General features: G+C 35.7%; 1 protein-coding gene across 4 annotated transcripts in view; it reads left to right on the top strand.

Moving 5' to 3' along the window:
• MAPK10 (mitogen-activated protein kinase 10) overlaps nucleotides 1-15,388 on the top strand; it is a 353,499-nt gene that overhangs the window by 187,970 nt on the left and 150,141 nt on the right. For 2 of the 4 annotated variants that reach the window (XM_012001303.1, XM_012001302.1), the window contains one exon: nucleotides 664-735. In XM_012001303.1, the coding sequence (XP_011856693.1) occupies nucleotides 670-735 (66 nt within the window). In that variant the 5' untranslated portion in view covers nucleotides 664-669. Of the gene's footprint in view, nucleotides 1-663; nucleotides 763-15,388 lie in introns of all 4 variants that reach the window. The other 2 variants (XM_012001304.1, XM_012001305.1) reach the window with 1 other exon arrangement.

The following is a 15,388-nucleotide window of genomic DNA, read 5'->3' as shown; positions in this document are numbered from 1 at the left end:
TTACGGGGAGGGGATGGGGGGAGGGATGGCATTGGGAGTTATACCTGATGTAAATGATGAGTTGATGGGTGCTGACGAGTTGATGGGTGCAGCACACCAGCATGGCACAAGTATACATATGTAACAAACCTACACGTTGTGCACATGTACCCTGATAATTAAAGTATAATAATAAAAAAGAAAAAAGAAAAATTTATCTATACTGATACTCTAAGCTCTAATGTAATTACTCCAAGTCCTATATAGAATTCTATTATAAATTATATTTTATTTAATAGTGCTTTTATTCTGCAGTAAGTACATATATCCTGTTCAGCATATGTTTGAGGGTTTTTTGTTGTTGTTGTTAATTAAATGTTAAGAACTGAAAATTCTTTATAACAGGATGTATTTCCCTTTAAATTATTAGGTATGTCCCCTTTCTTATATCTAATCTTTATGAGTGTGATGGAATTGATCATTATAAAAGATAGGACCTTTTTACCTTATTTCATTATTAAATACAGTTTGTGAAAGGTATAGTATGGGTCAAGATAAGGATTATGTTGGAGATATGTTGTGTATGATACTTTGCATATAGCTCAAATTATGCCAATATCTATATTGCTATGTAATGAAAAATAAGTGATTTGAAAATTTATGTTCCATTTCTTTTTCCTCTAGGTATTTATGAGCCTCCATTTCTTATACTACTGCAGTGAACCAACTTTGGATGTGAAAATTGCCTTTTGTCAGGTGTGTGTTCCTTACAGGTAAAACAAGGTACAGTATATATTCCCTTGTATTTCCACTTTGACATACCATGTGCATACATTCCACACCAAAGTCAGTATTTATATCATATTAAAAGTAGTTTAGGATTGGGAGCTGGCAAGATGGCCAAATAGAAACAGCTCCAGTCTGCAGCTCCCAGCGAGATCAATGCAGAAGATGAATGATTTCTGCATTTCCACCTGAGGTACCATTAGACAACTTCTGTAATCTCACTGGGACTGGTTACACAGTGGGTGCAGCCCACAGAGGGCGAGCTGAAGCAGGGTGGGGCGTCACCTCACCCAGGAAGTGCAAGGGGTCAGGGAACTCTCTCCCCTAGTCAAGGGAAGCCATGAAGGACTGTGCCATGAGGAAAGGTGCACTCTGTCCCAGATGCTATGCTTTTTCCATGGTCTTTGCAACCTGCAGATTCCCTCAGGTGTCTAAACCACAGGGGTCCTAGGTTTCAAGCACAAAACGGGGTAGCCATTTGGGTAGACACCAAACTAGCTACAAGAGATTTTTTTCATACCCTACTGGTGCCTGGAACACCAGTGAGACAGAACCATTTACTCCCCTCGAAAGGGGGCTGAAGCCAGGGGGCCGAAGCCAGGGGGCCAAGTGGTCTAGCTCAGCGGATCCCACTCCCATGGAGCCCAGCAAGCTAAGATCCACTGGCTTGAAAATTCTCACCCACAGCACAGCAGTCTGAAGTCGACCTGGGATGCTCAGGCTTGGTGGCGGGAGGGGCGTCTACCATTACTGAGGCTTGAGTAGGCGGTTTTCCCCTCACAGTGTAAACAAAACTGCCAGAAAGTTCGAACCGGGCGGAGGCCACTGCAGCTCAGCAAAGCCGCTGTAGCCAGACTGTCTCTAGATTCCGCCTCTCTGGGCAGGGCATCTCTGAACAAAAGGCAGCAGCCTCAGTCGGGGACTTATAGATGAAACTCCCATCTCCCTGGGATGGAGTACCTGGTGAAGGGGTGGCTGTGGGCATAGCTTCTGTAGACTTTAACATCCCTGCCTGCCGGCTCTGAAGAGAGCAGCAGATCTCCCAGCACAGCAATCAAGCTCTGCTAAGTGACAGACTATCCCCTCAAGTGGGTCCCTAACCCCACACCTCCCAGCACGGGTGGACAGATGCCTCATACAGGAGAGCTCTGGCTGGCATCTGGCAGGTGCCCCCTCTGAAAAAACCTTCCAGAGGAAGGAACAGGCACAATCTTTGCTGTTCTGCAGTCTCTGCTGGTAATACTCAGGCAAACAGGATCTGGAGTGGACCTCCAGCAAACTCCAGCAGAGGGGCCTGTTAGATGGAAAACTACCAAACAGAAAGGAATAGCATCAACATCAGCAAAAAGGACACTCACAGAAAAATCCCATCTGAAGGTAACCAGCATCAAAGACCAAAGGTAGATAAATCCACGAAGATGAGGAAAAACCAGCACAAAAAGGCTGAAAACTCCAAAAACCAGAATGCCTCTTCCGCTGCAAAGGATCACAACTCCTTGCCAGCAAGGGAAAAATTTTGTTCCATTTTGTTAACCTTTTCAAAAAATCAGCTCATGGATTAATTGATTTTTTGAAGGGTTTTTCGTGTATCTATCCTTCAGTTTTGCTCTGACCTTAGTTATTTCTTGTCCTCTGCTATCTTTTGAATTTGTTTACTCTTGCTTCTCTAGTTATTTTAATTATGATGTTAGGGTGTCGATTTTAGATATTCTTCACTTTCTCCTGAGGGCATTTAGTGCTATAAATTTCCCTTTAACCACGGCTTTAGCTGTCTTCCAGAGATTCTGGTATATTGTGTCTTTGTTCTCCTTGATTTCAAATAACTTATTTATTTCTGCCTTAATTTACCCCGTAGTCATTTAGGACCAGAAACAGCATTTGACCCAGAAATCCCATTACTGGGTATATATCCAAAGGGTTGTAAATCATTCCATTATAAAGACCCATGCACAGGTATGTTTATAGCAGCACTTTTCACAATAGCAAAGACTTGCAACCAAACCAAATGCCCATCAGTAATAGACTGTATAAAGAAAATGTGGCACATACACACTATGGAATACTATGCAGCCATAAAAAAGATGAGTTCATGTCCTTTGCAGCGACGTGGATGAAGCTGGAAACCATCATTCTCAGCAAACTAACACAGGAACAGAAAACCAAACACCCCATGTTCTCACTCACATGTGGGAATTGAACACTGAGGACACATGAACACAGGGAGGGGAACATCACACACCAGGGCATGTTGGCAGGTGGAGGGCTAAGAGAGGGATAGAATTAGGAGAAATACTTAATGTAGATGATGGGTTGATAAGTGCAGCAAACCAACGTGGCATGTGTATACCTATGTAACAACCCGCATGTTCTGCGCATGTATCCCAGAACTTAAAGTATAATTAAAAAAAAAATAGTTTAGGAAATGGAAGTGAATAGGTGTGTTGTTTCTAATTCATTTAAGTTAGAATGGGAATAAAGGTATTTTTTTCAAGTTTTATTGTAAAGTGATTTCTTCTTTGATTATATTTATAGTTCAAGATTTTAATATTTCTTTTCAAATCCTTGAAATGGGACTTTAACCATAAAAATGACTTCATTCTGTACAGTTGTTCCCCCTTATCTGTGGTTTCGGTTTCCACAGTTTCAGTTACCCATTGTTAACTGTGGTCCTCAAAATATTAAATTGAAAATTCCAGAAATAAGAACTCATGAGTTTTAGATTGCATGCTGTTCTGAGTAGTGTGAAGAAATCTTGTGCCATCTTGCTCCATCCCACTTAGGTTGTGCAGCATGTCTATATAATGCCACCTGCCAGTGAATTACATAACAGCCATCTCTGTTATCACATTGACTGTTGTGGTATCACAGTGCTCTTGTTCAAGTAACCTTTATTTTACTTAATTTTTCTATTTTTTATTAGTTATTGTTGTTAATATCTTACTGTGCCTAACTTATAAATTAAACTTTATCATAGGTGTATATGTATAGGGTTCAGTGCTATCTGTGGTTTCAGGCATCCACTGGGGGGTCTTAAAATGTATTCTCTGAATATAAGAGGAGACTACTGTAGTATTTCTCATCATAACAACTGATTGGCCTCAAATGGAGTATCTCTAAACCCACTATAATAATCTACAGGTGGTACTCAGTTTGTTTTGTGATGCCTAATTCTAACCAGTACTTATAATAGTAAAAATGTTAACCAACAATAATGACAAATAATGGTATATTTAACCTAGAAGGGAAGGTAAGAAGGTGGCAACAACGTTTGGTAGTGTGCATGGACTAGATAAGAGTTGACTTCTTTGTATTCATGCGAACCCTATTTTTAAGGAGAAGTCTCCCTAGGGCACCTACATATATTTCAAGTATGTTTAAAACAGTTCTAACTTAACCCTGTTGTCATATATAATTGATAGTACTCTCTTTTACTCTCAAGAATTGTTCTAGTTTGGACAATAAATTATATGTTAACCTTATTCATACTTAAGCAGAGAGCTTCCTTTCAGTTTTTCAGCAGTGATTATCATTGCACCTTCTCTTTGAGCTGTGTTGTAAATAGAGACTGACATGCATTTCGAAACAAGATTTTTAAAATAACTCCTTTGCTTTATTTTAATGCAATTTTTCCTGATTCTAGAATTAATATTTATTATAGAAAATATAGAAAAGCATAAAGGGGAACAAAACATAGTTTTTGCATATACTCTATACTTACTGTATCTACTTTCCTTGAGCATAGATTTTCTATGACAAAGTAAAATGTGTTACCTGCTATAAATAAGATTTACTGATCTCTCTCATCTCCCTAACCTGTAATTGTTGCAGTTCCTGAAGCCTCAGGCCATTAGACAACTTCTCTAATAATAACTCCAGTGCTAAACAGCCTTGGTTAAAAATTCCATTTCTATCACTTACTAGCCATTTGCTTGTCACCTTGGGCAAGTTACTTGCTCTCTAGTGCTTCAGTTTCTTTATTTATAAAAGGAGGAAATAATAATGCCTACATTTTAGGCTTAGTATGAGAATTAAATGAGTTTATACTTGCAAAGCACTGAGAGCAGTACTGGAACATGTGTTTGTTAAATAGATGATTAAATTTTAAATAAATTTACACTCACTCTCTGGTGCTCCCACTGAGTCCCAGTGCTTTAAATATTATCACTATCTTGAATATCACACAGTTTTATCTCCAACCCAAATATTTTCCTGGAACTGGACTCATATTCAACTGTCTGTTCTACATCTCCACTTAAATGTCAAATAGGCATATCAGACTGTACGCATTCCAAAGCAACATCTCATCTATCCTCTAAAATTACTCTTCCCATTGTCTACTGTAGCTCAGTAACTGATAACTCCACCCTTCCAGTTATAATAAAATCCTTGGAATCATCTTTTGGGTCACATTCCATATTCAAGCCATCAGCAAATTCTGTTGACTCTTAATTAATTAAAACCTAACTGGAATCTCGCCAATTCTCACTATTTTTCCACTACCACCCTGATCCAAGATACCCTTATCTCTTGCTTAAATTATTGTAAGAGCTTCTACTTTTGCCCACCCCCAAGTGGTTTACTCTTAAAACATTAGAAAGAATTGTCTTTGAAAAATATAAGTGTGATCGTGTCACTCCTTGACTAAAACTAAAACAAAAGAGAAAGACCTTTCAATATCTTCCCATCTCGCTCAGCAAAATCTTTATAATAAATCCTTATAATAAATCCCCAGGCCTTTATTATCTAGCCCCCTAGAAACCTCTATCCTAAAATGTTCTTCTGTTATCGACTTGGACCACTCCTTAACCATCTTCACAGCTTCGCTCAAATGTCATTTTTAAGGAAATATTTCCTGACAACCCTATTTCAAATTGTCCTAACCACCCGACTGCATACCCAACTTCCCTGCCTCCGTAACACATCAGTATCTAATGTTCTATTTATGTTGCTGGTCTGGAATTTTGCTTCCCTCTCTCCACTGGAATGCATTTTGCACATGAACCAGATTTTTTTAAGTGTCTTGCTGGGGCCAGTTCACAGAGGCTCACAAGAGCTGAATATGCACAACTTTCCAACTCAAAGTTTAATGATGCCAAGTTGGTAACTTAAAATCTGTCATAATCGGAGTATTTATGTTACAGAAATGTGCAAGTACTGCAGATAGGTCCCCTTCCCATTTTTCCTCCTCCGCAGCCAGTTGTTGAACATTTACCATCACACCATTGGAATTTTGTCTCCTGTTCACTGCTGTACTGCAACACTCACAGTAGTATGTGACATAGGGTCAGTGTATTAGGCAGTTCTTGTGATGCTATAAAGAAATACTTAAGGCTGGGTAATTTATAAAGAAAAGAGGTTTAACTGACTCATGGTTCTGCTGACAGTACAAGAAATGTGGTGCCGGCATCTGCTTCTGGTGAGGGACTCAGGAAGCTCACAAGTACGGTAGAAAGCAAAGGAGGAGCAGACATCTCACACGGCCAGAGTGGGAGAAAGAGAAAAAGTGGGGAAGGTTCCACACACTTCTAAGCAACCAGATCTCACAAGAACTCACTCACTATAGTGAGGACAGGACCAAGCCACAACCCAAACACCTCCCACCAGGCCCCACCTCCAGCACTGGGGATTACATTTTAACATGACATTTGAAGGGGACAAATATCCAAACCATATCAGTAGGCTCTCATCAGACATTTGCATAATGAGTAAATGAATTATACATGTTTTGTTTATGTAATCAGTTGCAACAGTGATCCTGGTGTGGTGGAAAATGAGTAGGCCTGAATTTTTAGGTTAAATATCTGGGCCTTACCACTTGCAAGCTGTATGACTGTGAGCTATTTCCTTAGCCTTCATTATCCTAGCCATTTACATGCCATTAACACTTAAAAAACATACCAACCAAAACCAAAAAACTAAATTAATGTTTTACATATTTCCAGTTTAAATCTGAACCTCAAAAACAGTATCAATGAATATAACCTTAAACCTGCAGCCATTTTTTAAAATACAGAAAGTCTTTGTGTAGGTTGTAATTATTTTTCAGTTCAACTTTCTACATCTGGGTGCAGATACAGAATGTTTATTTTTAATGGAAGTTCTTTTAAAGCAAAGGAATACAAAGAAGTGAAGCATGAACTTTCTTAATGACTCTGGATTTTCTTGCTTACTATGAGCTTTTAATATATAGAAAATATACATGCATATAATATTTTTTTAAAATCTAGAAATAACGTAGTAAGCAGAATATTTCCATTTGTGACTGGACATTTTATTTACTTCCCGTGTAGAATTTTCTTTGATAATAACATTTATTTTTATTTTTCCTGTAGCTCTGTGCCTCATTCACTTCTCTAGCAATTGAAAGAAAATAGTGTATTTATTTTTAGAGGCAGAATGATCTATTGAGGTTTTCTTTAAACTATGCTCTGTGGAAGCTTCTCATTTCCTGGGGCATCTCACAGATCCTTTATGTACTATGGTGTTTAAGCTTATCACCAGCTTGGCTGAGGCTACTCTCAACTTTTTGCCCAAGAGACAATACTCAAAGACCTTAAAAAACTTGTCAATAATTAATTAATGATTAACTGTGTCCAGAATTCCAGTCTCTTGAGCCTTAGTCCATGGGGTTTTCAATTATGTCATATTTCTAAGTTTTTCACTATTGTCTGTAAGAAATCAGAGAAATATGGAAAATAAAATTGCTGAATAGTATTTGTCAGCAGAAAATATGTACATTATCTATAATAGTTTTTACCTTAATTCTTAACTGAATTATTTGAAGAATATGGAATTCACTGACTTTTTAAAAAAAGTTACTCTTACTATTTTTTTTTAACCCAGCAAAGTAGCTTTTGAAGGCAAGAGGTTTCTTGTTATAGTCTCGGGGGAAATTTTTCATTGTAATGTTAGACAATAAAAGAATAATCTTTAGTTTGCACTGGTATTAATTCAATAATTACAAAAATATAAACCTACAGGGAATATAAAGTGCAAAATTCTTGATTCTCCTGAGAAATAGGTAAGTAGTCTTAGCTCTCTTTTCTCAATTGAACAGAGCTACAGAAGTGTTACATTTCACTCTATAAATTTAAAAAAACTCATGAAAGTGTTCTTTTTGGAACTTTGTTGTACTGAACAGATTATTCAGGATTTTAACCAGGAGATATATTCACAGAGAAATAATATGTGTTGTGGCCTCCCAGCTCCTACACACTCACTGGTGTCTACAGCACTTACTGCATTCTTTGTGCATTACTACTAAGTTTATAGATTTGTTTTCCCCACTCAATGGTACTATCTCAGGGTCAGGACCAGGGCATCTTTCTCCCTAACTCCCAGGCCCAGAAGTTTATCTTACTCCAGAAAATATTCAATGAAAGAGGGAAAATGAAAACCCAGCAGAAAAACACCATTTCCTAAGTAGAAATGTGTTTGCTTGCTTTTCAAAATCAAATCAATTTTTCAACATCCTCATATCCTACAATTATATATTAATAGATTTAATTATGTTTTCGTTATTTTCCTAATCATAAATCAGTGTTTACCTAACATTTATCTAACATTTATCAACTTACTGTCCTCTGTAAACATTTACCGATGATTTAGTTATGAATAATTTTAAATTATTTCCTGATTTTGAGAAGCCTTTGACACAGAGGGTACGAATTAATTAATCAACAAATCATAAATTTAAGCATCACTAGAAGTAAAAGGGACTGAGCTAAGATTGGTCTCCCTTTTTCTTATGACACGAAAACTCCTTGTGGCTCCTTATCTACTCATTGACTGATTGATTACTGGTTTTACCATTCATTGTTTCAACACATATTTTTAAGAGATTTTGGTAATTTTTCTAGTTTATTAGTTTAATATCCCTCCCATTTAAAAATTTAACTTAATTCACTTAAAAAAATTGACACATAACAATCCTACATGTTTATGGAGGTACATAGTGATGTTTTGATATATAGTGTATAGTAATCACATCAGAGTAATTAGCATATCCATCATCTCAAACATTTATCATTTCTTTGTGTTGGGAACATTCAATATCCTCCTTCTAACTATTTGAAATTTATAATGTAAACTATAGTCACCCTACAGTGCTATAGAACACCATATTATATTCTTCCTGTCTAGTTCTAATTTTATACCCTTTAACAAATCTCTTTTTTCCTCCCAACCCTTACCCATCTCAGCCTCCAGTACCCTCTGGTCTACTTTTTACCTCTATGAGATCAACTTTTTTTTAGTTTCCATATATGAATGAGAACATGTGGTGTTTAACTGCCTATTCTTATCTTATTTCACTTAACATAATGTCTTCCAGTTTCATTCGTGGTGCTGAGAATGGAACTGGTGCTGAGAATGACAGGATTTCATTTCTCTTTTATTCCATTGAGTGTATATATCTAATTTGCTTTATCTAGTCATCTGCTGTTGGACCCCTAAGGTTGATTCCATATCTTGGCTATTATGAATAGTGCAATAAACATGGGGCTGCAGATGTCTCTTTGATATAATAATTTTTTTTTTTTTTTATGAGCACCCAGTAGTGGTGTGTATGCTGGATCATATGGTGGTTCTACCTGTAGTTTTTTGAAGTTTTCTGAAGAACCTATATACTGTTCTCCATAGTGGTTGTACTAGTTTACATTCCCACCAACAGTGTATAAGAGCTTCCTTTTCTCCACATTCTCACCAACATTTATTATTTTTTGTCCTTTTTATAATAGTCATTCTAACTGGAGTAGGATAACACATCAATGTGGTGTTGATTTGTAGTTCCCTGATGATTAGTGATGTTGAGTGATCTTTTCATATATTTGTTGGCCATTTGTATGTCTTCTTTTGAAACATGTCTGTTCAGATCATTTGTCTATTTATAATCCAGATTTTGTTGTTGTTGTTGAGATATTTGAGCTCCTTGTATATTTAAGATATTAATTCCCTTTGGAATGAATAGTTTGAAAATATTTTCTCCCATTCTGTAGGTTGTATTTTCACTTTGTTGATTGTTTCCTTTGCTGTGCAAAAGCTTTATAGTTTGATACAATCCATTTTTTTTTTTTGTTTTGTTGCCTCTGCTTTTGAGGTCTTATTTTCATAAAATCTTTGCCCAGAACAATGTCCCAAAGCATATTCCCTATGTCTTCTTCTAGTAGGTTTATAATTTCAGGTCTTACATTTAAGTATTTAATCTGTCTTGAGTTGTATTTTGTTTATTGTGAGAGGTAAAGGTTTAGTTTCATTCTTCTTCATATGCATAACCATTTAGCATCATATATTGAAGAGGGTTTCCCTTCCCCAATGTATGTTCTTGGTAGCTTTGTCAAAAGGCAGTTGGCTGTAGATATGTGAATTAATTTGTGGGTTTTCTAATCTGTTCTGTTGGTCTGTGAGTCTGTTTTTATTCCAGTGCCATGCTGTTTTGGTTACTATAGCCTTGTAGTATATTTTGAAGTCCGGTGGTGTAATACCTTTAACTTTGTTCTTTTTGTTCAGGATTGCTTTGTCTATTTGGGGCCTTTTGTGGTTCCATACAAATTTGGATTTTTTTTTTTTCCTGGGAAGAATGTCATTGGTATTTTGGTAGGCGTTACATTGGATATGTAGGTTGCTTTGGTTAGTATGGTCATTTAACAATATTAATTCTTCTGATCCATAAGCATGGGATATCTTTTCATTTGTATCCTTTTCAATTTCTTCAATCAGTGTTTTATAGTTTTCCTTGTATAAGTCTTTCACTTCCTTGGTTAAATTTATTCCTAGGTATTTTATTTCTTGTGTACTATTGTGTAAATGGAATTGACTTCTTGATTTCTTTTCCTTCTTTTTTTATTTTTTTGAGATGGAGTCACTCTTTTGCCCAGGCTGGAGTGCAGTGGTGTGATCTTAGCTCACTGCAACCTCCACCTCCTGGGTTCAAGTGATTCTCCTGCCTCAGCCTCCCGAGTAGCTGAGACTACAGGCACTGACCACCACACCAGGCTAATTTTTTGTATTTTTAGTAGAGACAGGGTTTCATCATGTTAGCCAAGATGTTCTCAATCTCCTGACCTCGTGATGTGCCCACCTTGGCCTCCCAAAGTGCTGTGATTATAAGCATGAGCCACCACACCCAGCAAACTTCTTGATTTCTTTTTTAGCTAGTTTGTTGTTCGTGTGTAGAAATGCTACTGATTTTTGTTTGTTGATTTCGCATTCTGCAATTTTACTGAATTTGTTTGTTAGTTCTAAGGGTTTTTTAGTAGAGTCTTTAAGTTTTTCTATATATGAGATTATGTCATCTGCAAACAGGGACAATTTGACTTCTTCCTTTCCACTTTGGATGCCCTTTACTTATTTCTTATGTCTAATTGCTTTGACTAGTTCTTCCAGTACTATGTTGAATAATACTGGAAAGAGTGGGCTGTCTTGTTCCACTTCTTAGAGGAAAAGCTTTAAGGTTTTCCCTATTCAGTATGATGTTAGCTATGGGTTTATCATAAATGGCCTTTGTTGCAAGACATCTTACTGAGTACTTATAATATGTACTTGTAATTTGTGGAATAGAAACTAGAGATACAGCATGATGTGGTTACTCCCCTAAAAAACATGCTGTTTACTCTCAATCATGATAGGGAGTGGTTAGGCTCATAAACTTAAAAAAAATATATAATAATTTATAATTATTTATAATATACATTAATTTATAATATATATTAATATAATTATTTATAATAAATTATAATAATTTATAATTATATAATTTATAATTATAATATTTATAATTATTACTCATTATAGCTCAAGACCTCAGGGATAAGCAATAATGAGTCACCAAACATCCAACCAACCAAAACCCCTCACTATTTATTGAATACTTACTGTGTGTGAAAAATTTATTAAGGTTTTACCTTATTTTATCTTTATAATACCACTTAAACTACATTTAACTGAGAACAAAAAAACTATGATTAAATGCAAAGGAGCCTAAGATGTTTATGGACCAGTAGGGGGAAAAAGGTTTTTACACAAATTCCAAAATATGGTGGTGGTATTTAAGGTCCAGAATACTACTGGAGATATGAAAAAAATAGCAGTCTTAATGTGGAGTTGTTAGTGTCAAAATTAGTCTTCAGTTAAAAACAACTCTTACTTTTTTTGGCATTTTACGTTGTAAGATATGATAGCCAAGATTAAACATGTAGCCTTTTTTTTTTTTAGTTAGAGCAATGTCTTTTAAATAAATATGAAATATTATTAGATGACTTGATTGGTTAATTAAAATATATTTTATTCCTCTGGATAATAAAAGCACTATGTGTGTATATGTAATAATATCTACCCTTTAGCAAAATTACTGATCACTTGATTTACTATAATTTTTTGGCACAGTGTTTTTCAATCTTTGGAAATTTCAGGATAATTTGCTAATGTTTTACAGGGTACAGTAACCTTTAAGAGCCATTTTTAAACATGGGAACTAGTAAACAAGGGAATTTATGAAAAGAAGTGTCTGGAGTATCCATGGAGTGGTTTGATTTTAAATGATATGTTCAGATTACTAGCATCTAGAGCATTTAAAAACCATCATTAAACTTGGTTCCAGAATTATATGAGTTTTTAAAAACAGCTCTCTTGATTTGAAGGCATTTTGAATTCAAAGTAACTTGTTTTGCTCATTTCATTTGATGGGTCTATGATGTTTCTATTTCAAAGACTCTGAAAATATCCAATTAAAAATTTTATACTTCATTGGATGGCCATCCTAGATGGAATAAAGACTTCTACACCAACGTGAGAAGTAGACTATCAAAGAAAAAGATGTTTTGGCAGAGTAGGGCAAAGGAAAAACCTGCATAATGTAACAGGTAAACTGTAAACCATTTTAGTTGATCTGTGAAACAAATGTCATGATTTGTATGGTTTAGGTTTTTGGAAGGACTGCCTGAACCTCCAAAAATCTCAATTTAGATTCTTCACTTGATAAAAATATGGCTTAAGGGAAACAGCAGGTTGAACCATGGATGTAGTTGAAGGCACTGGTGTTTCATAAATAAATGGCTGTGGTTTTGAGATACGAACCTATATATCCCTTTTTAAAAAAACTATTTTAGTTTTTCATGTAATGGAGAAAGAGAAATTTTTACTTCTCCTTTTAATAGGTGTTATTTCTTATGTATTATTTAAGGAAACCTGACTGTAACTTTCTTCTACATCCGTTTTAATATGTAACATTTAATTTTGCACTAATTTTCTAAAATCACAATGTATATGCTTTTGTTTGAATGACTGTGAGTAAATTATTAAACAAAGATAAGGTAAACGTTATTATAAAAATGTGATATATCTTGTATGTTGAAATAAATCACAGAGATTTCTATACTGTCATGGTAACAGTCTACCTGGTTTTATGGATGGATGATTCATGTTGCTTGACAATAGTTTTTTCTGGGTATCCACAGGTGAACACAGTTATAACAAATTTCAAAAGTGTGAATTTAGTGCTGTGTTTCTGTTTTATATGCTCAGCAGTTTTTTTCTGAAGATTTATTAAGTAGTTATTATAGTTAATGAATACCCTTAGTTATGCTGCTCAAGTTTAACAGAAAATTTGAAGTTCAGTTCTGTGATAATTAGTTTTTCTGTATTGATTCATTGTGAAAATGCGCTTTATTTTCTTGAAGCACAAAAAGGTCAGATTTTGACTTCTTTTTGAATTGATTTAACCCAAATTTAAGTGTAATTTGATGTTATGAGTTTAATTATTGTTGAGGTATTATTCAGAGTAAATGCAGTTATTGGTTACATTTTTCAAAATACAGAAGTTATGTTAAAAAAAATTCCAGAACTATTTGTGATTTTCAGTGTATGATTAATTTGTAATTGTGCTCTGCAAGAGAAGCATCAACTTTTGGATTGCATTCTTGTCTATATTATGTTCTTAGGTAATCAATTAACTTCTTAAATACACTATTTTAATTCTATCATCATCCTGATAGGAGACTTTGGAAATACATTTCAAGTGATACTGTTTGCTTATCTGCACAGTTATTATTTGAAGGTGTGATGCATGATAACCATAGGCTGCATTTTTCAGTAGCTTAAGAAGAATGTCCACTTTGATTCTTAGTTCTAAAACCAATTCTAATCTGGAGTGTATCATTAAATTCCTCTTTTGTTCATCTTCTCTGTAAGTGAATGTTTATTTGGTTATGTGCATGTCTAACTCATTCCAATAAAGGTCAAGGCAGCTACAAAAGTACATATTCAAAAAGATGAAAAACAAGATCATGGAGAATGTGGAACTATTAAAGTGAGGTACTAATTAAATTCTTTTATAATTGTGCAGATGAGGGAATGATAAGGATAAGCTTCATGTATTAGTCCATTCTTGCATCACTTTAAATAAATACCTGAGACTAGGTAATTTATAAATAAGAGAAGTTTAATTGGTTCACAGTACTGCAGGCTGTACAGGAAGCATGGAAGCATCTGCATGGCTTCTGGAGTGGCCTCAGGAAACTTATAATCATGGTGGAAGGTGAAGGGGAAATAGGCACATCTTACATGGCAGGAGCAAGAGGAAGAGAGAGAGGAGGGAGGTGTTACACCCTTTTAAACAACTAGATCTCATGAGAACTCACTATTGAGATGATATAGCACTAAAGGGAATGGTGTTAAACCATGAGAAACTACCCCCATGATCCAATCATCTCCCACCAGGCCCTACCTCCAACATTGGGGATTACAATTCCACAGGAGATTTGCGTAGAGACACAGATCCAAGCCATATCGTGTCACACAGGGTTTAAGAATAATATTCTTTGCTGTGTGAATGAAAACATGGCTTTAGTGTTTCAGATTCTTTAATGCAGCATTTGAAAAACTCTAATTCTCTCCCATTCTGTAGGTTGCCTGTTCACTCTTATGGTAGTTCCTTTTGCTGAGCAGAAGCTCTTTAGTTTAATTGGGTCCCATTTGTCAATTTTGGGTTTTGTTGCCATTGCTTTTGGTGTTTTAGACATGAAGTCTTTACCCATGCCTGTGTCCTAAATGGCATTGCCTAGGTTTTCTTCTAGGGTTTTTATGGTATTAGGTCTAACAATTAAGTCTCTAATCCATCTTGAATTAATTTTCATATAATTAGTAAGGAAAGGATCCAGTTTCAGCTTTCTACTCATGGCTAGCCAATTTTCCCAGCACCATTTATTAAATAGGGAATCCTTTCCCCATTTCTTGTTTTTCTCAGGTTTGTCAAAGATCAGATGGTTGTAGATGTGTAGTATTATTTCTGAGGACTCTGTTCTGTTCCGTTGGTCTGTATCTCTGTTTTGGTACCAGTACCATGCTGTTTTGGTTACTGTAGCCTTGTAGCATAGTTTGAAGTCAGGTAACATGATGCCTCCAGCTTTGTTCTTTTGACTTGGATTGTCTTGGCAATGCGGGCTCTTTTTTGGTTCCATATGAACTTTGAAGTAGTTTTTTCCAATTCTGTGCAGGAAGTCATTGGTAGCTTGATGGGGATGGCATTGAATCTGTAAATTACCTTGGGCAGTATGGCCATTTTCACGATATTGATTCTTCCTATCCATGAGCATGGTATGTTCTTCCATTTGCTTGTGTCCTCTTTTAT

The sequence above is a fragment of the Mandrillus leucophaeus genome, unplaced genomic scaffold (assembly GCF_000951045.1).
Source record: "Mandrillus leucophaeus isolate KB7577 unplaced genomic scaffold, Mleu.le_1.0 Scaffold658, whole genome shotgun sequence".
Lineage (NCBI taxonomy): Eukaryota > Metazoa > Chordata > Mammalia > Primates > Cercopithecidae > Mandrillus > Mandrillus leucophaeus.
The sequence above is the reverse complement of the archived record's forward strand: the minus strand, read 5'-3'. Positions and strand labels throughout refer to the sequence as shown.